Raw genomic sequence first — 26404 nt, 5'->3', positions numbered from 1 at the left:
CCTGCTTGTACCTCGCTTTGACTCGTATGTACTTTGTTCCTTGCTTATAGATTCATCTGGTTTGGCGCAAAGGTTCATTTGTCTATTCTTATACCCGGATAACGCGTTAGTGTGTCGCCCTTCCAGACAGCTGCAAGAATCCTGGGGCCATTTTGGCACACATTTGGCGGCATCTTGACGTGCGCACACCGTCAAGCAGCATTATTGCCGCAACAACTGCCACATGCTAATCCAATACGTGGTAGGCGGCCGGGTGTGACCTTCTTGTCACGCGCCGGGGTGGTGGCCAACGCTTCCGCCAATTGCGGCATAAAACGGCTCAGATGTGTTAAGGCAAGATGGAAGCGGCATCAGTTGTTATGCATAGAGGTTCTGGTGCCGCTGTGCTAGGGCGAAAGCCAGATCCTGCCTCAGCTCTCTCAACTGCTTCTGGGCTGATTCGTAATTACGACTATCTGGAAGCGCTGTCTCTCCTGCGCGATGCCGAAAGGGAATATGCGGAGTGTGGAGATTCGGAGGTGCTGTCGCGGTTCTCAGAGTTGCAGGCGGAAATTCATGTGCTCTTGGGTGACCACAAGGAAGCCTTGCGCTGCCTCCAACGTTCGAACTTCAGCCGAACATCTGCGATCGCTGCCGCCCGGATAGCTCTGCACGTAAAGTGTAAGTCAACTGCAGCCGATATATCCGCATCCGTTTGTGACCTGTTGACGAGGTGCATGTCCAGCTGTTCGGACGAGCGTCGCATCCCCCCGGATACGCACGCTCTACTACTAGAGTGGTCGCGGCGCGCTGGGCGCCTCTCACATCTGCACGACTGGACTGTGCGCGCGAAGAGGCGTGGCGGAGGGATCCGGTTCTTCCGCGATTACCCGTCGCTGACTCCGTATTTGCGCACGATACTGTTGCTGCAGCGCGAGTGGCTTCTAGACGGCATAGATTCGCAGGAAAGGGTGACCCCGTACGTCACGTTGGAACCGCTGCGCTATGTAGACCCCGCGTGCGACAGCGGCGCGGCGCTGGTCCGCAGCATTTGCGACGGCGTCGAGCACACGCTTCAGCGTGAGCGGCACTTCGTGTTCTACGTGGATTCGCTACCCCTCGCGCTGGCGTGTTTGACGCGCCAGCTGAGGGAACTGGATGGTAGCACGCTCGATAGGCTGCATACCAAGCGAAGGGTGGACGTGGTCGAAGGTGACTGTGCAAGCCGTGATGCGGAGTCTCCGGAGGAACGGGTGTTCGCTAACAATAACGTGACCGACAGGCCTGCAAAGGCCATGCGCCTCAATCCGACAAACTGTGAGTCACGGTCACGGAGGAGGCCGATTTTAACCTCCCGGAGAGGCAGCGCCCGACCTCGTAAACGCAAGCAGTGCTTGCCGGAGGGCACGGGCCGTCTCCCACGTGGCCCGTTACCCTCACGCAGCATGGAGAGGCGGGTTTCGCGGGTTATTTCGGAGCGGATATGCATGCGTGCACATTGGTCTTTCTTCGAGCTGGCGTTGCTGTTTTTCGAGGTGCTGTCACGGTACCACCACCTTTTGGGCTGCAGGCGAGAGATGTACACCTTGTATTTGTGCCTATTACTGCATTACATCAGGAGGGGCCTCGCCTGGCGGTACGAGTCGCAGTCAATGTCAAATGGATGTCTGTTTTCCTCCGCGCCTACGGTGGATGTGCGGCTGCTGAACGACCCCGACGACGCCTGCGCCAGCTTCCGCCAAACACTGCGGCGGTGTGGTGTGCGCGTGCTCTGCCTTATGGCGGATGTGATGCGGTGTCCACCTTCAGCGTTGGAGGACTTGTGCGATGCGATACCGATCGATTGCCCTACGGACCTGTTGAACGAAGCGTTCGGGCATTTGAGCTCGATGCTGCTGCTGCTCGCACACCCCTACGGAGCACAGCATGGCCATGGAGATGTGGTGTTGAGGGCGCGGGTGTTGTTTGTCATGGCTAAGCGCCTGATCCGCGAGAACCTTCCGCGTCGAGGTGCGGTGCTGGGACCTCGCTGCAGCCGCGCCCTACGGGCGCTCAAGGACATCGAGATATGCCTGCAAACGCTGCGAGTTTCCGCGCAAGCGCTGAGTTTCGCTGAAATGCGACGCAACGCGCATCTGGTGTTGTGCCTGCGTCACCGAGGTTGCGGAGTGAACTTCCACAGTTCGCTGACGCACGGCGCTTCTGCCCTTGGCGCCGCTGCCGTTGACCGTCGCTGGTCAAGTGTCGCGCGCACTCTACAAGGTTATGTCATGCACGCGTAGTTGTCTACGGTAGGCGGTTACCGTGTGGAAGGTGTGCAGGCGTTGCCGGGGCAGCGCACGAGCTTCGCCCTTGTGGCATTGTGACCTGTAGTTAATATCGCATGGGCATTTACGTGCACGTAGAGCAAAAGTCTTGTTTTAGTGCTTTGCCAATGTGTGTTTGGGCGCTCCTGCCCGTGTTAACGGGTGATGTCTGGTCGCACATAAGCCGCGTAGTTGCGCTCAACGGCGGAAACAACTTGGATTCCACATCGAAACGCAAACACATCGTCGGTTATTGTCTATTTGGGCCACAAAATCCTTTTGATGCAGCGGGGTAAGATATGTGTAGGCTGCTGTATGAGGATGCCCCCGGGCTGTAGTCTGCTAACAACCTTCTTCGCAACAGGGATTGCGCACTACGATGCTCCCATGTAGCCGGATCCTGCGTCTTTGTTCGCTCCTACGCAGCCATTGTCGCGTATCCAGGCGCGGATTCGTTGGCATCGACCGACCTCTTCCGGACGACCTCTTTCAGGATACCGCAGTCGTGGGCACTGAGCCCAGTGCCTCCTTTGGCGCTCTGCAGGCATGCGAAACTGCCTTGGTTCCATCGCTGGATTCGTGCTCAAGCATAGAGGACGTATGCAGCGTGTTCAAGGAGCGCCGCCCGCGGCTGAAGCCCGCAGAGCTGATACTGCTGCTGTCCCGTGTCGTGCAGTTAGGCTGCCGCCACCGCCGCGATGCTGGTGACTCGCTGTGTGAGCTCTGGCCGCGCACAGACTTCTGTCTGGTCGAGCTATGCGGCTGGCACGGCCGACTTGACGTCATGCGTCTGCCGAGTGGCGTGGGCGACATGTACACCGACGTGATTTCGCGCATCGACTGCTTCACGCCCACGGAGCTGCTTTACCTGGTGCGCATGGGCACGTACATCCGGGGGTATCACAACCGGATACTGCGCTCCCACTGCGAACGCATCCTGTCCACCTGCGCTTGGCGCCTGGACCACACTGACCTGTGCCGCAGCGCAACTGCGCTGGCGTGCTCTAGTGACAGCGTGCCCTTTGCCAAGCTGATCGGCCATGTATGCACGAGTAGGCTTCTGGAGTTTGCGCCCGCTCAGCGCATGATGGTGTTCGGCGCCCTGGCCGCTGCGAGGCACGGCGCCACCCTGTTCCTGCAAAGCTGCGCGCGCCACGCTCTGAACCGAGACGTGTTCACGGGCACAGATGCCGTCAAGGCGCTGGTATGCTACGCGCGCAAGCCTTCCGCATGCTCGCCGGCTGTCTTTGAGAATCTGCTCCGGCGTTGTGTGGGCCTGGATCTGTCGTGCCTGGGGCCGCTTGAGCTTTGCGACCTCCTGTGGGTGACGTGCAAGTACTCCGACATGAGCCGCGAGATGTTTCGACGTTGCGAGCCGCTGCTGCTGCAGCACTGCTCTGATCTACCCGGCCGAAGCATATCGATGCTGTTGTGGGCCCTGGCGGATTCAGGGTTTGAGTCGCCGGCACTGCTGTCGGCTCTGGAGTCCGCTGCCACCGCAGCGGCCTCGTCAATGTCCCCCGCCAATGCGGCGCTATGCGTCAACAGTCTGTCCCAGTTAAAGGGCGCAGGGGCGGCATCTGACTTCCACGTGAAGATCGAGGAGGAGGTGATCGCCAACATCATGCACTTCAACGGTCTGGATCTTGCGATGCTGGCCGAGGGCTACGCTCGCCTGGGCACGGGTTCTGCCACTTTGCACCAGTGTGTCCAGGAATACGCGCTCCGTTACGCGGATGATTTGCCTGCAGACTGCCTGTCGAAGTTGCTGTGGGCCTATGGCCACCTGGTCGGGCGGGAGTCGTTTTTCGTTGGCCTGCAGTTTCCCCTGCTGCAACGCGTCAACCAGTTCAGCGCGCACGAGCTGTGCCGTGCGCTGTGGTCGTACGCGGTGCAGCGTTTCTTCGACGTTACCTTTTGGAGCAGCTGCCTCACCTTGCTGGACGTCAACCAGGTGCGGGGGAATCGCCGCTGTGCACTGCTTTACCCCGCCCTCTCGGATCTAGTTGCAGGTAGGGTCATTTTGTGTCCTTGAACGCCGTTGCATGGTGCCTGTAATGAACATTGCGTGTCCGCGGTGCTTGGCACCATCGTCATGTGCCGCTTGTGTGACGTACTATTTACTTTCATGTTCAACATTGTTTGCCATGATTAGCCATTTTGACGCTAAATCCACACCGTTGCAGTGCGTAAGGAGCTGTTGACTGCTGACGTGCTCCGGTTGCTCAACCTCACCAAGAGCATGTTCATGGACGACGAATCGGCGGCCTACTGTGCGGCCACTGGTGAGCGCCTGGCGAGCGCACTCGGTTCCTTGGGCGTCACCGCGTCGACTGCCGAGGCGTTTGAAGGTTTCCTGCTGGACGCCTCCTTCGAGCACCAGGGCGTCCGGCACGCCGTGCTGGTGTATACACGCACAAACACCGTGGATTCCGGCTCGCGGCCCTCCGGCGGCATGATCCTGAAGGCGCGTCACCTGCGGCGCCACGGCATTAAGGTGCTCCACGTGTTGCGTGACGCCTTTATGGCAATGGACGAGCGCCAGCGCGCCGCCCTCCTGTCCCGGCAGTTATCGTGACGGTTGGCCGCATCAACGGGCTCTGTTCGGCCAAGCGGCAACATGCGCGGTTGAGACTGCATGGTTGTACATTCACATTGCTGTCACGAGTCAATTTCGTTAACGTGCTGTGTCGGTGCCACAGCAGGCGGTGAGCAGCCCCGCTTTCGGGACGCGGTGCGGTGTTAGTTTACTTAAATTTTGTATGAAGGCGTGTTGTGGCAATATGCTAGCGTTGTGGTCGCCTTTGTGTGTTTACATGTGAGATCAAATCACTACGCTTACGGCTCTGCGGCTGTAACCTGCGCAACACAGCTCGCCGAATCTGCGTTTGATCTTCGCTTCGATGCAGAGGACGTCGGTGCCTATTTTCAGCGCGATGGGGGTCCCAGCCTCCACGCGTATTTCGTACGCGTCAGCCAGCTGTACCAGGGTGCCGAATTTGCTGCCTTTGTCCTCGATGACGAAGTGCCCCTCCCGGTAGTGCATCATCGCATGGCACCGAGAGACGGATATGTCCGGCAGCACAACGTCGGAGGAGCCGTTGCGCCCGATGCTGACGGACGCCGTGGACAGGCTCGCTACATGCAGCCCGGTGTGATTTGCGTTTTCTGGCTCCAGGATGGCGTACGGCGGAGAGGGTTCCTCGATCCCGAGGAACTCAGTCCAGACGCTGTCGACATCGATGTACGATGGGTACGGGACCCCGCACAGTTCGCACTTCAGGTTCTTCAGGAAGAATGCGAGCTGCTGCTGCCCGTGCTCGTCCTTCACGTTGAGCCTCCCTTGTATCCACGTTCGCACGCACGCCAGGTGCACATATTTCATGGAGCCGTTGCACTTGCAGGGCACTACCAGACTGCCCGACTCTTCGCCCTCTAAGCATATGCGGCACATGCCTTGGTCCGCGTCCTGCTCCGGCGCAGCACAAGCACCCCTCGGTACTGGCGGCATCGTCACCGACCGCTGCGTGTTAATGACCGAGTCAGGCCCCATCACAGTAGATACGTTGGATATCGTACGATGCACAGTCTCGACGGCAATATCTTCCACTTGTACGCGTTCTTCTGCATTCTCGGGGGCTGCGGTCTCGTTTGCAGGATCCGGTGCGATCTCGTCCGCAGGTTCCGGTGAGGTCACGTCTGCAGCCTCTGGTGAGGTCACGTCTGCAGCCTCTGGTGAGGTCTCGTCTGCAGCCTCTGGTGCGATCTCGTCTGCAGCCTCTGGTGAGGTCTCGTCTGCAGGCTCTGGTGAGGTCTCGGGCTGCCGGCCCTCCTCAGTGGGCTGCGCCATGAACTCGTGTATGTACGAAAGCGAGTTGGCGGGCTTGCGCGCGAGGTGGCGCACGACCAGCGTCGCCCTGCCGAGCTTGATCCTGTCCCCTTCCTTTAACGCATGAGCTACGCGCCTGTTTGCCGCCTTGCAACCGAATGCCCTGCGATATACGTGCGAGTTGATGATCCTGTAGCACGCGCCTGTGTGAGCGTGGTCGCTCACGACGTCCGGTTTGCATATGAAGCAGCCCTTATCCCTCCAGACGACCTTCGCGAGCACCAGAGCGAGCGGGTAGGTTTTGAGGTATTCGGCTACCTCTTCGAGGTCTGCGATAGCGTGTATTTTCTGCCCGTTTTGCACGATGTGGAGCGAGCTCTGCGGTGGAACCGCGTCATCCGTGGTGGCTGCGTCGTTGGCGTCGTTCGACGGCGGCTTTAGGGTGATGGTGTCCTCTGCGACGACATTTTTTTCGAAGTCCAGCAGCTCAGCCGTTTCCGGGCGGTACATGAGCATCCTGGCGCAAATGGTGAGCCTTTGGGTCCTCGCGTAGGCGTTGATTGGCTCCATGGCGGCGCTGTAGTTCTCTGGCTCAGGGTATCTGATCGCCACAGCGTCTAGTGATGTCTAGAAAGAGAGGCAGCGGCGTATGAACGGCGCCGAATCGCTTACTCAAAATTCTACAACAGTATAGGTACTGATCCTCGCTATTGAAGGCATTCTGCTCGTATCAGTATGTCAGCACTTTGTCACTGTTGGCTCGAGCGCTCAACAAGGCGCACAGTGCTAGTGTACTTCCCGGGCCGCGATCACGCCATATCGGCCCTGCAGATGGCACATCGCGGCTTCGCTATTTTACAGTGCAGTGTCTACGAGTGGCGAGTGCTTGCAACGCGATACCCCCCGTAGTGTCTCGGTCACGACGCCGTACGCCGGCCGCGCTGCGAGATCCACATCCGGATGCCGATGCGGTTCCGGCCGCGTCTCGTTGGGGCGATGTGTGATATTGTGAACAAATCACGTCGCTAGTGGCGAGTTCGTTTTCCGGAGCCATTGGGGCGCCGCTTGCGTAAGTCCCGGGGCCGTCGCACGGTCTGCCAACTGTGACGCGCTTGCGCCGCTCCCTGACACATTTTAACTTAATACACCCTCCAGCAGCAACAACACATCACGCTACGCGGCGTATGGCCACGGTTTGCCCAGGAATCACGACTGTGTTCCGTTACGCTAGACCGACGTTGGTCCACGATCACACCCTCCTGGCGATCACTCCAGACGTCAGTGCATAGAAGTCATGTCGATATAAACCCGCTGCAATGTGCAGGCTGTGAATGTGTGCTGGTTGCATTCAGCACGGCGTCTGACCCTGCCCCCATGGTCTTTTCGCGGCCTCACCGGGCGTGCCCATCCTACCCCGCACGTTCGGCAGAAACAGTCGAAGGCAGTAGATGGTGATATTATAACGTAGCCAAAACGAGTATTTCAGTTTGCACTTCGCCGGGATTTGCCCGTCGCCCGAGTTACGCCGGAATCCAGGGCAGCCGCATTGCCCGTGTCGCTTGTGATCTTTCGAGATTCGTCTGCTAGCGCCAACTTGATTACCCAAATCGCAAAAAAATGTCGATAGGCACGCCTGTGAAGCTTCTGTACGAGGGCATCGGCCACATCGTGACTGCCGAGATGCAGAACTCGCAGCTCTACCGTGGCACCCTGGTTGGTTACCGCGTCGTTTGATACATTGCTGTCAGATCAATGTGGAGGACAACATGAACTGCCTGCTCGAAGGTGTGACCATGGTAATGAAGGACGGGAAGACATTGGCCCTGGAGCAGGTCTTCCTGCGCGGCGGCCAGATCCGCTTCATGATTTTCCCCGACATGCTGCGACACGCGCCGATGTTCAAGCAGAGCGCGAAGGACCGCAATAAGCAGGCCGTGCTGCCCCAGCCAGTTCCGCCGCAGTTCCACAACCGCCGCCGCTGATAGGGTTAGAAGCGACTTTCGGAGCGTATCAGTACTACGCGGCGTGCTTCGCCGCTATCGCAGTTAGTAGTGCGGCTCTCAGTTTGCGTGAGGAACGCGGAGCGCGTGTGAGAGGGCTCCTCCAAGGCCCGCCTACCGACGGAACTGAATCAACTGCACTGTACTAAATATTTGAAATATTGTATGTATCTGCGTCTTTTGGCGCGTGTTACGGTTGTCTGTGGGCAAAATCTCCGAAAATTGGCGCCTCAGGCCCTCTATGTATGCCCCGACTCTCCGCCTCCTAGAAACGTTGCTTCACTCTGCAGTAGCAGCCATACGGGCTCGCTGTGCAGTACGCCTGTATCACACATTGCACCGAACAGGCAATTTGAGTATGTAAATTAATTTAGCGGATTGTTTTCCACCCAATCGAGTTACACATTTGATACTGGGCTGCGCTGCTCGGCCGGTGTTCGCTCCGCCCATTCGGTCCAGGCGACCCATCTCCTGCACGTGGATTGCGTTTATTATTGCGTAATGCATGAGTAACTTCGAAGCTGGAAGCCTATTTGGTGAAACTGCAGGTTATTCTCGAGGGTGTATGTCTAACTCGTCGTTGGTCTGGCCGTTCGGCCTGCTTTGAACTTTGCCAGCGGAACTATGAAAGCCGGATACGTGCCGGCGTGGCTGCCCGCCGGGTTCAAGGCGGATGAGGACCGTCCACGCTGCCGCCTATCGCCCTTGGCCCATGAATGGTTACGCCGCATTGAAGACCCCGTATGCAAATGCCGTTGCTGCGCCCTTACGGTCGAGGTCGCTGGCGCCAACGCGGATGGTGCTGTGCCGCGCAGTGAGGGTGCCACGACCGCAAGCCAATCCACAAAACCTCGTATGCATGACTGGGTCGACGTTTGCGGCATCGGCACGACCGTTTCACCGCGGCACTCTGGGGGTGACGCTAAGCCTGCTGACGCCGTGCCGCCAATATCCCCTTCGATGGTCAATAGATACGGCGTATCAGGGCAGGTTGCGGCGGCGACTGTAGCGGACGGGTCCGGCGCATCGTGCCCGAGTCCACCCGACGCCGTGGGCTTGTTGCCAGGGGAGGCCGACGCCTCGTACCACTGCGCGTTGCGGTGGTTGGGGCGCACGCTCGCGCATCTGGATGCTCTCGAGCGCCTGAGCTTCGGACAGGAGTTCCGGCGAAGGCAACTGCACCTCCTGCTGAGTATGGATGCCGACCAGGGCTGCGGCGGCGCCAAGGCTGTTGGTGATGCTAGTGGCGGAAACGGCGGCCGTGATCCGCATGCGGCAGTCGCCACGCTTTTGCGGCAGTGGATCGCCTTCGACGACAATTTTCGCCGCGTGTACGCGGACGTTTGTCGTGCTTACAACCGCTTGGTGCGCATGGAGGTCCAGCTGAACCTTCTGCGGACCAACTCACTGCTGATGCTCGAGGAGGATTCGTGTGCCCGCAGCACGCCACGCCAGGGCATGGTTACTCACAGCGACTTCGCCGTGGATTCCGAGCGTTACGGGAAGCTGGTGTCCATCTGGTCGTCCAAGCTGGTCGCGCTGCGTGACCGCAACCTATCTGAGTTCCGCCATTACGTCGTGTCGGCGGTCGCGGATCTGAGCACTCTACCGGTACCACGCGCCTTAGTCTTCGTCGAGGAATGTGAAGCTGAGCGCAGCCTGGTGATGTCGTCGGGCGAGGAGCCCGGTGAGCAGCAGCAGCGCACGTCCAAGGACTCCGCGCCCCTCAGGGCAGGCGCCACTTACGTCGGTGAAACGGATGCTGTGAGCGGCTCCCAAGGTGCGACAAACAGGGGTTCGCCATCCGGTGACCAGGCCGAACTCTCGCCGTTCGGTTCGTTCCGGACCACCTCAGTCGACGGTGTTCTCGAGTGCACGCTCGACGTGGCCGACGAAGACGCGGAATGCTACGAGGACGAGTGCCCTGCGGATTACACCGAGCTGTTCGCCGAAGCGGTCGACGTGGTGACCGACTACTGCCAGAGCCGCGGCATCAGCGAGGAGAGCTCTTTGGACTACGTGAGCCGGGTAAGTGACCTGAGCAACCGTCTACTACCCCGAGTCGTGAGGGCCTCAGCCAGCACGCCCATTCACAGCGACGATTACCTGGACGCGACGGTGCACTGCTTACGTGATCCGCCCGCCGTCGGTGAGACCCAGGGTGCCTCGGCGTCCATCGACTCCTCTGCGGGCGCCGCAGTCCGTTTGGTTAAGCGCGACGCCGGCCGTGATCGCTACCACCAGACGTCCACGGCTCGCGTCACATCCGACGTTTCGTCTGTGAACTCGGTGCCGTCGCGCAGCGCCCGCAGCTCGTTCGGGGATGGGTTGCCTGCGTGGGCTTCGAAGAACCGCTATGTCGCAATGCTGCTCCGCACCAACCTGACCGTTGTCGACGCTCTGAGGTGCCTTCCAACCGCGCCAGGCGGCCGTCGCAAGCTGGTTTGCTTCAGCAACGGCTCGTTGCGTGATCTGTTTTTGAACCAGCCTGGCGCGACGGAGAGTGTGGATCTGGGCTCGCTACTAGCGTCCCATGCGGACGGCACTTTCATGGGGGATCCCGGCCTGAGGGAGGACGTCAAACCCACCGCGCAGCTTCGCAGCGGGCCTGAGGCGGTGCTGCGCGCGTTGCTTACGGAGGACCTGGCCAGTGACGAGATTGACAAGATTATCCATACCTGGTTCCCTACGCTGTCGTATTCGCCATCTAGGTCAGTTCCCGAGTGCGCGGCGGTATTCAACTGGAGATCCATCCGTGACGTGTTGGCGCCTGCGGACGATGAGGAGCCAGATAAGCGGGGGGACGCCGACTATCTGCACAGCGCGGTGTGGCGGCACCGGCTGTCAGCGTTCAACGCCCTGACCGGTCTCCACCTATCACGCCTCCTCGCCGACCGCGCGTTGGTCGAGCCTCGCGTGAGGTACGACTCCGGTGGGTATGCCGACAGCTGGGACTTTCTGCCGCTGCGCTCCACGTGCGACTTCCGCAACCACATCCCGATAAAATACACGATGCGGTCTTCCAGCGGCCATGGTGGCAGCAGCTACGGTTGGGTGCAGTCGCTGTTTGGCGGCGACGGCGTAGCGGCGGCCGGTCCCGATAGGGGCCCCCATCCCAAGGTGAGCCCTCACTCTGGCGCTCCCGCTGATGTGCTGCCAATCGCATGCGCCTCAACCCCGGTCAATGCGGTGGTAATACCGATTCACTGCGGCCCCATCGAGCTCAGCGATGCTTACCGCACCATGGGTGAGATTTGCGACTGCCTCACCGATTACGTGTTCCCGCCGCTCTACGAGCAGCACCGTTTCGCCTGCGTTGACGTTAAATATGGCGCCAGGGTGCGCAGTGCGAAACGCCACGGCAAATGTGATGCTTCGCCCCGCGGCGACGGGGGTGACGTGGACCGCGTTGGTGCGTGTTGCGAGCTGGGTGCAACCGGCTGCGTTGACATGGGGGGCAATAACTGTCAGGACGCCAGGTGCCGTGTGTGCCGGGTTGGTTGCCGGCAGGCGGGACCGGCACCTCTCAGCAAGAAGGAGCCCGCGGACAAGAGCAAGGCTAGTCACGGGCCCTGTTGCGGCGGCTCCGCTGAGATCGACACAACCCGTTTGGGCAACGTGTTCGTCTCCCGCCACAGCAACCTGTGCTTGGGCAGTCAGTGGTCGAGTCACCTGGATCGCGGGTCGGTATCGCTGGTGTTCTACATCGTGTGCTGCGAGGGCGCAGACGCCGCCTCCCATCCGCTCCTGGACCCTGGAAGCCACGAGAGCATCCTCCGACAGTCCGAACGCATGCGCCCGGTGCTGTCAGGGCTGGACCGGATCCTCAGCCTGTGCGCCCGGTGGAAGGTCGCCACGCTGTCGCTTCCGGCAGCGCTGAGTTGCTGTTTCCGCGCAGACGGCGGCTCGGGTGGCGCCGACTCCGGAGCCAGCGAAGCGTATATGCGCTGCTTGGCCACGGCGACCCACCTTACGGCGGGGATGTGCCGCCGCGCATACCCGGTGGCGGTCAACTTGGTGTTCCCCGAGGCCCTGCGCGCCTCAGGCGTTGAGAAGGCTGCATCTACTATATTTTCTAGCCGCATGGGAACGTTTTAGTCGCTCAATGCTGAATGTACTCTGTCTATTGCTCCGTTGTGCGAGACGTCGTGTGCTTGGCGCGTCAGCCGCCCAAGGCCGCTGCACAGCCCTCCCTGGGTGTTGTTTGTGCTCGTGTGAAATACGTTCTGTAATGCGGCCATGAGCGCGCTCGAGCTCTTCCGTTTTTTGGGCGAAGACCTCAACCGTCCGCCCAGTCCGTCGCGAGATGCGCTCAAGCGGCGCCGAGTTTCCCAGGCTCCCCGGGCGACCCGCTACTGGCCAGGAAAGGTAATGAAAATGATCTGTCAATCCGATATCAACGTTATTAGGCACCTGAGTACGCAGCTGATCTCCCAGCCTCCAGCGACGATGAGTCTGACGCAGCGCCTGAGGTGGCTCAGGCGGCCTTAGAGAATGACCGCCGCTATTCGCGGTACGCCACAGCGTCTGGTACGTTTGATGGTTCGGACGTTGTTGCATTCGACTGCAGAATCGGGTGACGTTGCTGCCCGTTCTGGTCGTCGCCGGGCTCCCGCTGCAACCATCGTGATAGATCGCGAGCCGGAGCACAATGCGGTAAGCAAGGATGCCATTAACCGTACACGTTTGACCAGGATTATGAGGCGCCGCAACCATCTTCGCCAGGGCTCGCAGGTGCCGCCGTCGGCGACGGCGACGGCAGTGTCGCGAACACGTCAGAGGTCGTGGAGGCTCCACGCAACCGTGCTGCCATCCGTTCGCGAGCGATGGCGTATCGTAGAGAGGAGGAGGCAGTCGCTGGTGATCACGAGGATCGGGTTGCCTCGGTAGATGGTGAGGAGGAGGAGTACTCGGACTCAGACGACGATGCCGATGGCTCCGAACACATCAGTATTCAAGAATCGAAGGAGCACTCGGGAGTGCTTGAAAAACCTGTGTTTGTGCCAAAGAACCGGCGTTTGACAGTGCTGGAGAAGCAAGAGCTCGAGAGGGAAGAGCAACGGCGTCTGGAGTGCGAACGTCAGCGCGCCCTCGAGCGGCAGAAGCAGAGCAAAGAGCTGCTGGTACAAACTCTGGTGGCCGCAGAAACGCAGCAAGAGGTTGAGAACGCTGTGGAAGTGGTCGACGATACTGACGAGTTGACTGAGAAGGAATATGAGCTCTGGAAGATTCGCGAGCTGAAGCGCGTGCTTCGCGACCGTGATGAGCGAACTGCTCACGAGCGTCTGGTTAGTTTAGCGCGATACGTGTCGGCGTTTCACCATTCGCAGGCGGCTGAAGTAGAGCGGCGTCGACACATGACCGAGGAGGAACGACTGGCGGACGACGAACGTATCGACCGGGAGAAGGTGCAACGCGCTCCGCGGAGCAAGATGTTGTTCCTGCAGAAGTACTACCACAAGGGTGCCTTCTTTATGGACAAGCTTGACGACGGTTCCGAGCCTCTGTACAACCGCGATTTCAACGCCCCGACGGCGGATGACCGGATAGATAAGTCGCTGATGCCCAAGTCGATGCAGGTGCGTCGGGGGCTGTACGGCAAGATGGGGCAAGTGAAGCACACGCACCTGACGGCCGAGGATACGACACGTTTCGACATGCCGTGGAACAAGGTGCCCGAAAAGTTCACTCCCGCCGGGACGCAGCAGACGTTCGACCGCCCGTCCCGCAAGAAGCCAGGCACTAGCCGCTCAGGCTCCGATAAGCACTCTGATTCTAAGTGACACAGTGGCCTGAACAGGTACTGCAATAGTAAGTCGGAACTTTTATTCTATCAATACTGCCGACAACAAACCGGTTTTTTAGCGTTATCCCAACTGTATGTTGGCACTGTTGCAAGTTGTCTACATCCGCGATTCTCAATTACCGGTATGCCGTCGCCTTTTGGTCAGAATGGTTGGTGTTAAGCGTCAATTGTTATGCCAAACTGGTTTTACACGCACAAGCGGTACTATAACGTTAACTGGTTGTGTAGTCGATGTCGTTATGGGCATGCACAGCGGAGGAGATATGTGGTACTCAAAACTGTCATCTGGGCCGACGTGAGGCGGGTGTTGAACTTGATGGAAAGCATGTTTAATCGCAAACCGATAGCAGAGGCGGGCAAAGGGTGGAGTAGAAATACATCCCAGTTGCTTCATACGAAATCGGAGAGTACAACAGGCAATGCAGTAGATGGTGGCCGTCACTTCTCGGGGGATGAGCAACCCTGTCGTTATATCACTGCATTTTGAGTGCAGTGAAGGCGCCTCATGAAGGTCATCGAGGCCATCGACGCCATCGACGAGAGCCCTGCTCATTTAATGACATCTGCGAGGAGAGTCAGAGAGCGCCGGAGTTGCACAGGACGTTCTGGTCTTTCGGTTCAGACCACAGATGCAATGTAACGATGATGCAGTGATAGTCGACGGCGGCAGTGTCTTGGGTTTGGTCGCTAAGAGGATAGATGAAAAGCGCAGTCCAAATTGCTGCTTCCCGGAACAATGATCGCACGGTAACGTTTTTTCGGTTACCGGAATTTTAATCTGATTTGGCCTTTAATACCCAGTTTATAATCCTGTGTTCATGATAAGAACACTTCACACGATGCTTGGTACACGAATGCGTCTGTTTGTATTGTGCTACGAGGCGGGGTCACCAGCAGCGTCTAATCGGCCTAACTCAAATTTGGATGTGCGTCGTATTACCTGCTTACTTGTGGATAATAATTACACGATGAGCACTAAGTGACGTTTCATCTCGAAAGAAGTTACCTTACGATCCCCATGGTTGGTGAATCTGCTGCAAATTTGCTTCATCATTGCAATACCAACCCTCTCGCCTTATATTGTCTGTTAGATGTAGGAGTTACAGGCGTTAGAAGCCATTGGTCGCAATTATGTCGCGGATTTGTCGGTGTCTACATGCGTCGGCAACAAGAAAAGTGGATACGTGGTACATAATTTTCACCGTGCCCCTGTTGTGTATAAATTTCCGGTGACGCAGAATGGCAATTATTGAAAAAAAATACGTTCTGCATCGTAAAATATTTTTAGCCTTCGGAATCTTTTATTCGCCCGCCAGTTCACCGCCCCGACTAAATCTCCATCGTGGCTTGAAATCCTTGATTGCCGTTGCAGCAAATAGCGTGCCGCATCGTCCAGCATAACGCAACATTGTGATAGTAAGGTTGATCGCCTGCTTTCTATGCGCTTGTTCTTCTGTTGCCATAAAAAATGGCGCCTATCCGTAGCTGTGGACGGCGATGGGTCGTAGCATTATTCGGTTTATACGCGGTTTGCTATAATGGGTTGGGTATATAATGTTTATGAGCAACGTATGTGTGAGTTGCCATGCGTCTTAAGTACGTTTTTGCATTCCTATACGTGAGGCGTAAAGCAATGCAAACCGCCATTAATAAATTGCTGGAGTTCACACAACGCTTGTCTGATATACGAATATATACAAATGGTGAGTTGCAACAATCACGCGCTAAATCGCGCAGTACACGACATTAAACGCGTATTCAGAACGTTCGTATGCCCCCTTCGAGGGCAGGAGCGTTGTGGATAACTTTTGCATACGTAATTTTGGCTCTAGCTACAATTCATTAAACAACGTTTAGCGTTTGCTCCAATTATGTTAACTCAGAGGTAATACGGACGGAAAACCCATGCCTATTTGCTTTAACTGGTTACATGCAATGCTCACTTAGTAGAAAGCCCAGAATCCAGAAAGGTCGTAGAGGGTGTCCAATATGTGAAGATCGATACCCCTCAAACCCCTGAGCGCATTCGAAACGGTCATACGAGCACGGCATTGCGGCTCAACGAAGCCCAAGGCTTGCAAAACCCTGGCAGCACCCGCTGACTTCTTCGACATCTCAAGATGGCTGGCGTCCCACATAGCACCAAGGCCGGTGTACAGCATTGGCGCAATACCCACAAATACCACAGCGCAAGCCTCCGGTTTCGCAGCGCATGATGCGTCCCAGGTTGCTTCCGAGCCGTAAGCAGACTCGTACTGCTCAGGTACCTTGATACCTTGCAGCAGCTTCTCACAGCCCTCCACAACTTCACCAAGGTTCTGTCCAATGACTTCAGCAGTGAGACCCCTGGTCTTTATGACGTTTTCGTAATCGCTTTTGGGGACCATTGCAGGGGCCTTGGCGATCGCCTCGGGGCTTTTGTCCATGAACTCATAGTACCTCTTGCTCAGCTCCTTTACGGGCCACATGTCCTTAATCTCATCCTGCTGCAGGAACTTCTTAGTGGCAAATTTAACATTCCAGAGAGCCGTAACATCGGTGAAACCAACGGGCTTGTCAGCGAGCAATTCGTAAACAGCAGCACCCATTGCCTTCACATTTTTCTCAGCGTCAGTTCCCTTCACGGCTACCAACCAGTCAATGCCCTCCTTGACGTTGTGAGGAGCTTCAGTCAACGAAGTGTACACCATTTTGAAAAATGAGTTTAACTATGCAGCTACTATTCCCCAATGGAGCTTGGTCTATTTGCAGGCCGATCTGCAAAAATATGACTTATATTCAACAATAATCAAGGCAAAGGGGCAGTTTATACCTAATAAATAGGGTTCTAATTTAAATTTAGAAAGATTAAGATATCAAAGATACCTATGGCAAAGGGAGCGATCACACAGATGCCCCACCTCGCCCATCTTGATACCATTGACGCGGCATGCAGTACAACCAGCGCGAGTCATTGTAAGCGTATATATGCGGCACTAGTCGCCCATACTAGGCTTATAAGTGTTGTTGCAACTTTGGACAAACGTTGAAGGTTAAAATGTTACCATAGGTTGCGGGGAGCATTTCGCAGCGTATATACAGTCCAATGGCACCTTCTTACTATTTAGACAGCAGTCTTCTGGTGAGGCATGTATACACCGCTTCTACCGCCTTCCGTGATTGGCTTGATTGCTTCTCGCTTTCAGTGGTTGCAGCAACTTTGGTTGCAAATGTTTACTGACACATTAGGGCTGCACGCTATGATATGTTATCTCCTGCTTCTCAAACCACTCTTGATATCAACTGTGATATGCGGTTGCTATGGAATCCATCGCATTGCCTTGTCTGGGACTGGTGTGTAAGCGGGTGATGTTGTGTGTGAATATCCCGGCATTTCATAGCTTGTAAAATAATGCCTTGTTTTGAGCACTTGATGTACGGCTTCAACCTGCAGATGCTTTGTTTCAAACCCTGCGACTCCACGACCACGCGAAGCAGACTGAGAGAATCATCGGTTTTGTTGTCCCAATGAACGTGAGAAGTCCTTAACTTTGGCTGCCCGCGTTCCCATACAGTGTTACTTTATGCCAATATGGCTGATATGAATTCTAACGGAAGGTGATTCCGCCAGTTCGGTCCAACAACTTCCAACCGTATGTCTACAATGCTAATGCGCTAACACATGCCTCTGTGATCTACGACACTGAATCGAGACGCAGCTTTACAAAAATTCGTATGAAGACGCAAAACGTCGCTTATAGCAACCCAAACAAGTATACAAATTTTGTACACCCACCTGGATGATTGCCCGTTCCCAAACCCAGCATGGCGCTCCCGAGCTATAGGCATGGGTTATAACCTATCTTACTCACGAATTAATTATGCCATGAACTATTTTATTACATTACCTTAGTGTTGCCGTGGAGGTGGCATAGGTGTGTAATATCACAGTGGTATATACGACAGTTTCATGAATCTATTACACATCCCACTGCATACGCCTCATCAGCACATTAAATCACTGCTGCACTGCATTCCATCATATAGCAACCTGTGATTGCATAGATGCGATAATTACGATGTAACAATGTTCGCCCATGGAGTCATTGAAGTAGTCGATGTCGTAGCAAGGTAGGAGTATCCTCTTCCAGTGAACGAGTATTGTCGTGATGTGGATGAAGTGAAACACGTTGGTAGTCGAAACAATTGGGAACATGGCAGAACATTCAAGAAGTGAAAAATCGTGTAGTCAAAGACGAGGGGGTAGAGGGCATGCGAATGGTAGATAGTTGGCAACAATTGTGGATGGCGATGTAAATGATCCAAGTTGTCTCCAAATTGTTTAGGTAGACTTTTCAGATGGTCATGCGTTGAGTTAAGAGACTCGGAACCACGGATGCGACAGACAGTATCTAGGCCGGTGCCATCAAGACGGTCCCATTCGGGACTGTTGGGATGTATAGCGGAAAGAGAGATACCCAGTGGAGACAACGACTTCAAAGCATAACCGTGCAACTCTATGCCAAAATCGTGAAAGAACGAGACCAGCTCCCCGGTGGTACTCGGCGTCAGCCTGGTTAAGCAATTGAGGTAGGCAGACAATGTCAGCAAAGGGTCACTACCGCCGCAACTGGGAGTGAGGATGGAGGAAATGACACTTCCGAGTAGCGATGTGATAGGCAAATCCTTGTCTCTAAATGTCATCTTAGCCCGGCTCTTGAGGCACAGGTTGCACGGGTCGAAGGGGTGAGTCTTGAAGTCGGAGTCACAGTTTCCAATGAGATCCCCTGATGAGTATTTTACAAAATGCAAACCCTAACTGGACATCTATCTATTACGAACTTTCCCCCACCATTCGCTGAGAAAATATCTTGCTGGCTCCTACATTCCACAATCGTTGGTTCAAAGTGTTCAGTGGTGTTAAAATTGCAGGATCTCAGAAAGTTTCTGTACAACTGCCTAGACACCACCACGATACATGCCCCCACCTGTTAGCACAATGACATCAGGCCGACGGCACCCACCAGCTGAATTGGCTACGGAACGCCATCGATTGACACATATAACAGCATCTCTGAGATTTGTTATGCGTTTAATCGTGCTGTTCAGATGAAACTTGTCAACCCAGTGCAATGCCTCACGTTCCAACCCGAAAGGTCGGGCCTCTTGTTGAGCCAAGGGGTGTCGGGCGTATTTCCAAGTTGCCTGATATTTACCTTAGTCCTAACATATTGGCATGTATCTGACGCGTAATATCCCTTGGCGGATAGCCTCGTACTTCTCCCTCGCCTGGCCCATCACGGTGCAGGCTGTGGGTGGGCCCGGTGTCTCCTAGAGCAGCATTTCGCAATCGCCCGTATGATCATATGTGTCTTTACAAAGCATGTATTGTGCTTCTCTGCGCACATACAAGGAGTAGAGGAAAGTATTTCCCGCTCCCATTTTCACCGATTGTCCGACGGCAGTCACTGCCGCCGCAGCAGCTCTTCCACTTTAACGCGCTAGCTAGACTGCACTCCTAAACTTCATGTACCGTTCGTTGTTGCGTGTGAATGGCATGGCCGAGGTTTCGAAATGTGAGCAGTGCTACGAGTCTCGTTAGCTCACCTTACTCATCTTGTCAATAAATTGTGAGCAACAAAGAGATGATGAATCGTAATTCAAATTAAGCACATTACACGCACTTCCTCCGAACTACAACAACTACAACCACGTGGCACCTTCTCATTATAACCCTGGGTTATCAGCAGCAAGTACAACAGCCTACCACAATGCCATCTGGCCAGTGGGACAGACCAAAAGATCGACCAACATGAACTATGACAATTAAAGTGGCTAGTTGCCAAACAAGTTATTGCACCACAGTTACCAATTCTTTGGCGTAGTAGTTCTCGATCTGGATAGTAGACAGCACTATGCCCTTGATGGTGACACATCGGCACTCCAACGGCGGGGTCCTGCGTAGCGTTTCCCCCGGTCCCACGCGTTTGCTTTCTAACTTAAGTGTGACAAAGTGAGATGTTCTCGACGCGACCAACGCGTCGCTAAGATCTTCCACATTCTTGACTATGCCGTCAACAAAGACATTGTTAAAGCAACCGGGTGGGTCAAGGACGTATGGAGCTGGGCAGTAGAACGCCGCTTCATTGGAATCTTGAAAATCGATCTTACAACCGACGTTTTGTCCAATAGCATCGTAGAGCTTGGGTGTTTCGGGCTTGAAAAACTGAGTGGACTCGTACGTTACGCCGCAGCCGTGCATGTAGGGATCTGTGACCATAATGTCAACTTCAACGACATGCCAAGTGTCCTCTGAGGATGATCCTAAAACAACAGGACTTGAAGGTGGGGAAGCACCTAATGCGGGTGCCTCGCCTGTGATTGTGGACGAATCTGATGATTTGGGCACCTTGCCGCATACAAACATCATGGGCACATACAACTTGCGAGATGACGTTTTGGATACGATTACAGCGTCCATACGCGTTGTTATTTTTAACAGATGTTCTTTTGCTGTGGCGTAGTGATGCGCAACCGAAAACCCACCCGGTGTCGTAACTATTGAATCGTTGTGCCCCGTAAGAGAAAGTTCCAAGCCATCTATTGTGTGGTTTCCAGTATAGTGATATTCATGAGGGTTTTCCGGTAACCACTTCAATGTTCTCTGTTGGCTGTTGTGAACCTTAAGGAGGTTAGGTACGCGGAAACCATCCGAGCCATTTTCACAAGACAGTGTCATTGTTTCGCCTTCAAATAGTGTAAGACGATCCATGTGTGCATACCGTATTCTAAGAGACATTCCTGATGCGAATCCTTCAATAAACATACTAACTTTAACAGGAGGAAACAACATGGATTGCATCATTCTGTTGTACAGTTTTTGATTAGGACTGTTGTATGCAGACATTGATTCATACATGCGCTCTAAAACAAGTCTGGACGTTTCGTATCCATTTTTGTCGACACAGATAAAGGCGTATGTGGACAGCCTATCTAGGTTTTTGAATTTTAGCACCTTAAACCCTGGAATGCCTCGGGGATTACTGCTTTCCAGAGATACAGGTATTGAAACAATCTTATTCTTGTTAACATCGTATACTTTTGACTCAGAATTAGCTGGCAAGAGTTCCTCGTCTGGCCTGCAGTGAATGCCGGACGGCTTGAAGCCCTTCTCAATACGGGACCTACATTCGTAAACATCCCCTATACCATTTCCCATGGATTTTACCGAGCAATGTTTCGTGCTTATGTTTGGGTCGAAGATGCTCTGTGGTCCTCGGTCGCAACCAATGATATGGTATTCGTGAGTAAGAGCCAAGGATATTTTCACGATGGCTCGTATTCTTTCCATAACCTTTTCGTCTCTACATTTCAGTACATAATGAAAGAAGAATGAGTTCTGGTTCCCTTTGGATGTAAGTGGCATATCCGGATGGTACTTCAGTTTTACCTCTCCATGGTCAATTTGTGACACATCCAATTCTAGGGCATCGCCGATTAGGGTTTGTGGAGACAATATTTCGTCATAACTCTCGAGGTCATAATAGCTGTTCAATTCTCTCATAGTATTTAGGTCGTGTGGCAGAATGTTAGCTTCGTACTCATAGGCAGATGGCACTTGTGAGAGTGCATCAGTCGAGTAATCCGTGTCAGAGACTTCTTCGGAATTTCGGTTGATAGTACCCGATTTGACTATCTGTTTGGGCAACTTTATGGTCAACGTGCTGCCCGGATGTAGAACCACCGAGCACCAGGGGCCACTGATATTTTTTGCATGTTTGTTTTTTAACATACTGGCAATGTCACAGACGTATTCGGTTTTTGGACGGATATCAATCTTTGCGATCACCCGATACGTTTTGTTATCTATGCAATAGCATCTGCCATTTATGGGTGGCAATGAGAAACCAGAGAAGTATTTCGACACCACCCAAGGCGACTGTCTCCCGAAGGTCCTGTGCGAATGTGGCCGGGGAGCCTTCACAACTTTGCCATGCTTATCCACTAGTGATATCATGCAATCATAAGGTGCAACGATACCTTCGCACAGGAACCCAATAGGTGACTCTGACATAGGATCAGCCACGCATGAGCGTGTACCAGTCTCGGGATCTATATCCACCTCATTATCCGGGGCGAATAGAGGCGAGGGGCGACTGCCGCAGCCTTGAAACGGCAAATGTTCGCTGTTCCGGTACAAGAACAACACACCCAAACCTGCACCGAATTGCTTAATTTCGTCAGTCAATGGAGTGTTGGAGGTCCAAGGAATTTCCACAACTCGAGGGCCACTAAGGCCATCCAGGTGACCTTGCAAAGCATCACTGAGAACTAAATTTTTCGGAGCGCAGATGTATATCAAACGGCGTTTCTTTATGACATACAATTCATCGCTTGGCAAGTCCAGATGTAAAATACTTTGCGATGGAATAGATTCCAGCCATATAAGCGGCCTAGGAGCTTCGGATGGCATTACTTCCGAAATGGCGATTGAATTAATTTTGCCATTTTCACCCACATACGTGTTGAGATCTATTGTCCTCCCCCCTCGTGGTTGAGGATGCCATACATACTCGGTGTCGTTGACTCGGCTTGGGCAGCTCGCAGATACGTTATAGGCGATATTGAGGTCATAGTGGCACGCGACAAGCGCCTTGTTGCTGAGTAATGCGCGCGGGCCTCCGAAGTCACAGTCAATTGCGTAAATGCCTCTAATAAAATAGAGCCATATTGCGCAAAATATCCACAGGGACCCGTGGATTGTATCCCTGGCCATGTTTATGCGTTCCATGACATACAATCAATAAAGATTAACTTACATAGAAACCCATGATACCAAAATATGCACGCTATGGATATATGAAATTATAGAATTAATATTTTGTGATTTTCTATATCGGGTAAACAAAGGCCACCTAGAACCCCATCCTTTCAGTTGGGGCTTTAGTTGCAAGGAATTTTCATTCACGACCGCAACTAGAAAATTCGAGGCTGGCTGATGTGATAACACGGACGTTCTAGGATTCCTAAAAGCTCTCGTGCTTTTATTGACCTAAAATATGCAATTGGCGCGTTGCGCTCTATTTTTGAATACGGGTGGTTCAGGGAATTGGGGGTTGGCAGGTTACGCCAGTTCAATTAATACAGTCCGAATCTATAACATACAAAGTTGTATGCTGTGTACAGCACCCTGAGAGCAGTGCTGGATACATTAATGAGCTCGTATCACACGATGCCTGATGCGTATCGATTGGCAATTTGCTTCGATCTACACCGCCAGCACCTGCAGGTCAGTGACTGGAATGATAAGGTCCGGCATGACGCAGAACTCCAGCCCCCTTATCGAGTGCAAACCTTTTTCCATACTCATGAATGGCACTTCTATTATTTTGGACTCCATTGGAGCCATTCCCCCAAAATCTAGGTAGTCCTCCACCTGCACCACCAAAGGTATAAGTTGTTTTTGGTTAAATTTGAGTCTGCACTGCAGGCTCTCTTTGGTGATGTTGGTGACTCTGAACTTGATTGTGAACTCATCGTTCAGCGAGACCGTTCCCGGGTGCTGAATCGTTTCATATGCGATAGGCTGCGCGTAGTTGAAAACACCTACGGGCATATTAATTTCGCCGACACCCCTTTCATAGCAGTGCCAGAACACCTTGATTTGCATAGGCCTCGTCGTTTTAACATTTTTGAATATGACGCTATACGCGCCGTTTGGCTGCAGCACGCATACACCATTAACATCCTTGTGCTGCTCGTATATTGGGTCCTGGAATGTAGAGTCCTGCGGTGTGACGAGTTTTATGTCCTTTACGGTGAGCGTGTGTTTGCATATGTTGGTGACCGTGGCTTCCAGGTGGGGTCGTCCGGTCTGCAGTTAGGCATGAACGTTTATTTGCGCAGTTTACTCACCGAGTCTTTTTCCGACTTGAAATGGATGTCTATCGGGTTTACTACGTTCCATATCGCCCGTTTGACCACCTGGTAGTTTCTCTTTCCTACAGTGAAGGTGACAATGAAGGTCATGTTATGTTGTGACTGCTTGTTGCACAGGTAGGAGATTGTTGTCTGGTACGGTTTCCTGTGTGGCTCGAGGGTCACTCCGGATAGCGGCTCCATTACAAACGGATCCTGAACTGCGTCTTCCGTGACGACATCGACCTTGAGTTTGACGTTGTTGCACGCCGCTTTGTTGGAGTTTGACAACAGTATCGAGAGGTGCAAGGTTTCACCGAGAAAGCATTCGTTTACATACTCCGGTAGCACCAGAGTTGGCGTATACGCCGTTTGCTTGACCGTATCTAGACTCTCCTGCGTGTTTTATGATTCCCAATGGGCAACGCATTGCGCCGCTTCAAGATGTCTCGAAGCACAGAAGTGGCATTGAATACGCATACACGTCATACATTTACGCAACGCTCCCAATTTAATCGTCGCGTAGTTACTCACAACTATCACTGCTGCAAACAGCTATAAACACCATGTGTACTCTCCCAGAAACGTCCCCCGGCCGTAGCACGTTCGCCTTGGCGGAAGGTCGCCTCGGCCGCAACCTGCGAATTTCCCGCCGTAAGCCTCTCTGTCTATCAAACACATCACGTAATCACAGTGCGACAAGACTGTAAACCGCAACTTACCGTCTCCAAAGCCACGAGCGCGTCCGAAGCGTCGATTATTTGCCACGCTGCACATTCGTAGCTGGGCTGCGAGAGGCGCATAACCACGAGGTTAGGCGCCACGTTGTGCGACATTTTGCTTTGTATTTGCGCATATGTCCACCCGCCTTTGCGGGGATTTGGTGTGTTTTGTCACTGCGTTGTAGTGGTCGTATGCCGCAACCTCGCGTGCGTTCCGCGCATCCGTTCCTCACAACCCTTTCGTGCTGGCCATGTCGACATCCGGCGGTGCCGTGAGCGCTTTGGACGCGTTGAAGGACGGCGAAGACGTGCTGCTGGACGAGGATGCTGGCCTTCCATGTTTGCGTGCGTCTTCGCTGGTGTGTAACCTGGGAGGTTCGCGGCTCTTGTACGGGTCCTCCGACGGCGAGTTGCGCTGTTTGGACTTTTTCAAATGGATGAGCGGCGGTTGCGGCCCGCTCTGGACGCAGAAGCTCGACCAGGGCATCACCGCCGTCGCCATGAGCAGCGACGACGCTGTGGTTGCCGCTGCGAGCGGCAACGTCGTGTCGTTCTACAGCGACGTCGGCGATCACCTGGTGAACACGAGCAAGGGTGATATGTATCTGCTGGACGCGCGCAAGACCCACGGGCACACTGCCATGGTCACCTGCGTTTGCCCGCAGCCCCTTCACTCCAACCAGTTCACCTCGGGCGCCATAGACGGCACTATTCGCACCTTTGACGTGGAGTCACCGCGTCAAGGCGTGGCTATGTCGATTAACTCGTGCCGGACCTACGTGCCCCGTGCAGCACGCGGCCCACGTGCTCCGATCAGGTCCCTGTGCTACTCGCAGTTCAATAGCTCATTTATCGTGATTGGCGGCACTGACCGTGGCGGCATTCTAACGTGGGACCAACGGACGGGAAATCCGGCGTCGTGCTGCATGGATGCGCATACGTCCGCGGTGAGCTGCGTGGCGTCGATCGACGACGGGACGCTGGTCAGCCGAGACAACGACGTCGTGAAACTATGGGATGTGCGTAAGTTCAAGAGCGCTGTGAAGGAGTGCGCGGTGCCTGGAGGGGATTGCGGCGGCGGAATGGCTGTGAGCCCGGGCGGAACTCACGTGGCTGTCGGCGAGGTCACGCCGGTGAACCCGCGCAACATCAAAGAGGGTTTCAAGGGGTGCGTGCGGGTCCTGTGCACCGTGACATTGGATGTGGTCGAAACATTCCGTCTTAAGGCGGCTCCTGGTCCCATGTGCTGGGCGTACGACTCGGCGCAGCTGTTTACCGCATGTAACGATGGCCGGACGTGGTGCCGTGGCAGTTCGGAGGCGATCGAGGCCATGCACCTGTCCCGGGCGCGCGCTACGATGCGCCAGAAGCGTGCCGAGTCAGTTGGAACCACAGTATCGGTGCAGCCGGAGGCGTATCCCATCGACCAGCTACCTGACAACCTTGAGGAGGCTGAGGACGGCACCCTTAAGCGCCGCCGGGTGCCCCGCCAATACAAGAAGCCAGGCGCCCGCGAGGAGCCCGACTTAGACTATGTATCATACGGTCGCACCCCGGTGAGCTACGAAGACGAGGACATCGTCAAGAAGCTGCGCGCGATGGATGGCGAGTCCGACAAGGTGTCGGCCGCCGCCACCGGCAGTGGCGTCCAGCGCATTCCCTACAAGGCAGACAAGTTCATGCGCATGTACAAAAAGACCCAGCCAGACCTCATTTTGGACTTCACCGCGCCTGGGACAAAGGAAGAGAGCATGTTGCAGGGTGTGCAGAAGTGCCCTCGCTGCGGCATCAAGATTTGTCAGTGCGGCTACATGGACAGCCGCAAGTAGTCGACCCCGTCGATCCGGTATCGCATTGGGCGCTCG

General features: G+C 54.7%; 11 protein-coding genes across 11 annotated transcripts; 6 read left to right on the top strand and 5 right to left on the bottom strand.

The window, feature by feature from the left end:
* Positions 1–338: 338 nt before the first annotated feature.
* Positions 339–2261, top strand: BBBOND_0202380 (hypothetical protein, conserved; the record flags this gene model as incomplete). The annotated part of the gene is made up of 1 exon (XM_012911813.1): positions 339–2261. One exon carries the CDS (start codon positions 339–341, stop codon positions 2259–2261), a length of 1923 nt encoding a protein of 640 aa, XP_012767267.1.
* A 403-nt stretch (positions 2262–2664) lies between these two features.
* Positions 2665–4863, top strand: BBBOND_0202370 (hypothetical protein, conserved; the record flags this gene model as incomplete). The annotated part of the gene is made up of 2 exons (XM_012911812.1): positions 2665–4297; positions 4472–4863. The coding sequence occupies 2 exons, from the start codon at positions 2665–2667 to the stop codon at positions 4861–4863; spliced, it is 2025 nt and encodes a 674-aa protein (XP_012767266.1).
* A 246-nt stretch (positions 4864–5109) lies between these two features.
* On the bottom strand, positions 5110–6684 carry BBBOND_0202360 (seroreactive antigen BMN1-9B, putative; the record flags this gene model as incomplete). The annotated part of the gene is made up of 1 exon (XM_012911811.1): positions 5110–6684. One exon carries the CDS (start codon positions 6682–6684, stop codon positions 5110–5112), a length of 1575 nt encoding a protein of 524 aa, XP_012767265.1.
* A 1047-nt stretch (positions 6685–7731) lies between these two features.
* Positions 7732–8096, top strand: BBBOND_0202350 (small nuclear ribonucleoprotein (snRNP), putative; the record flags this gene model as incomplete). The annotated part of the gene is made up of 2 exons (XM_012911810.1): positions 7732–7827; positions 7863–8096. The coding sequence occupies 2 exons, from the start codon at positions 7732–7734 to the stop codon at positions 8094–8096; spliced, it is 330 nt and encodes a 109-aa protein (XP_012767264.1).
* Positions 8097–8738: 642 nt separating this feature from the next.
* On the top strand, positions 8739–12212 carry BBBOND_0202340 (hypothetical protein, conserved; the record flags this gene model as incomplete). Its single annotated transcript, XM_012911809.1, has 1 exon — positions 8739–12212. The coding sequence occupies one exon, from the start codon at positions 8739–8741 to the stop codon at positions 12210–12212; it is 3474 nt and encodes a 1157-aa protein (XP_012767263.1).
* A 141-nt stretch (positions 12213–12353) lies between these two features.
* BBBOND_0202330 (micro-fibrillar-associated protein 1 C-terminus containing protein, putative) lies at positions 12354–13897 on the top strand (the record flags this gene model as incomplete). The annotated part of the gene is made up of 5 exons (XM_012911808.1): positions 12354–12482; positions 12524–12644; positions 12685–12770; positions 12809–13402; positions 13445–13897. 5 exons carry the CDS (start codon positions 12354–12356, stop codon positions 13895–13897), a joined length of 1383 nt encoding a protein of 460 aa, XP_012767262.1.
* Positions 13898–15863: 1966 nt separating this feature from the next.
* Positions 15864–16610, bottom strand: BBBOND_0202320 (hypothetical protein; the record flags this gene model as incomplete). Its single annotated transcript, XM_012911807.1, has 1 exon — positions 15864–16610. One exon carries the CDS (start codon positions 16608–16610, stop codon positions 15864–15866), a length of 747 nt encoding a protein of 248 aa, XP_012767261.1.
* A 1363-nt stretch (positions 16611–17973) lies between these two features.
* Positions 17974–18754, bottom strand: BBBOND_0202310 (hypothetical protein; the record flags this gene model as incomplete). Its single annotated transcript, XM_012911806.1, has 2 exons — positions 17974–18686; positions 18742–18754. The coding sequence occupies 2 exons, from the start codon at positions 18752–18754 to the stop codon at positions 17974–17976; spliced, it is 726 nt and encodes a 241-aa protein (XP_012767260.1).
* A 996-nt stretch (positions 18755–19750) lies between these two features.
* Positions 19751–22675, bottom strand: BBBOND_0202300 (hypothetical protein; the record flags this gene model as incomplete). Its single annotated transcript, XM_012911805.1, has 1 exon — positions 19751–22675. The coding sequence occupies one exon, from the start codon at positions 22673–22675 to the stop codon at positions 19751–19753; it is 2925 nt and encodes a 974-aa protein (XP_012767259.1).
* A 492-nt stretch (positions 22676–23167) lies between these two features.
* Positions 23168–24653, bottom strand: BBBOND_0202290 (hypothetical protein, conserved; the record flags this gene model as incomplete). Its single annotated transcript, XM_012911804.1, has 4 exons — positions 23168–23485; positions 23510–23773; positions 23815–24213; positions 24540–24653. The coding sequence occupies 4 exons, from the start codon at positions 24651–24653 to the stop codon at positions 23168–23170; spliced, it is 1095 nt and encodes a 364-aa protein (XP_012767258.1).
* A 137-nt stretch (positions 24654–24790) lies between these two features.
* BBBOND_0202280 (hypothetical protein, conserved) lies at positions 24791–26368 on the top strand (the record flags this gene model as incomplete). Its single annotated transcript, XM_012911803.1, has 1 exon — positions 24791–26368. The coding sequence occupies one exon, from the start codon at positions 24791–24793 to the stop codon at positions 26366–26368; it is 1578 nt and encodes a 525-aa protein (XP_012767257.1).
* Between the last annotated feature and the right edge of the window lie 36 nt (positions 26369–26404).

Source organism: Babesia bigemina (genome assembly GCF_000981445.1).
Source record: "Babesia bigemina genome assembly Bbig001, chromosome : II".
NCBI classification, from domain to species: domain Eukaryota; phylum Apicomplexa; class Aconoidasida; order Piroplasmida; family Babesiidae; genus Babesia; species Babesia bigemina.
Note: the sequence above shows the minus strand (reverse complement) of the source record. Positions and strands in the feature narration are given on the sequence as shown.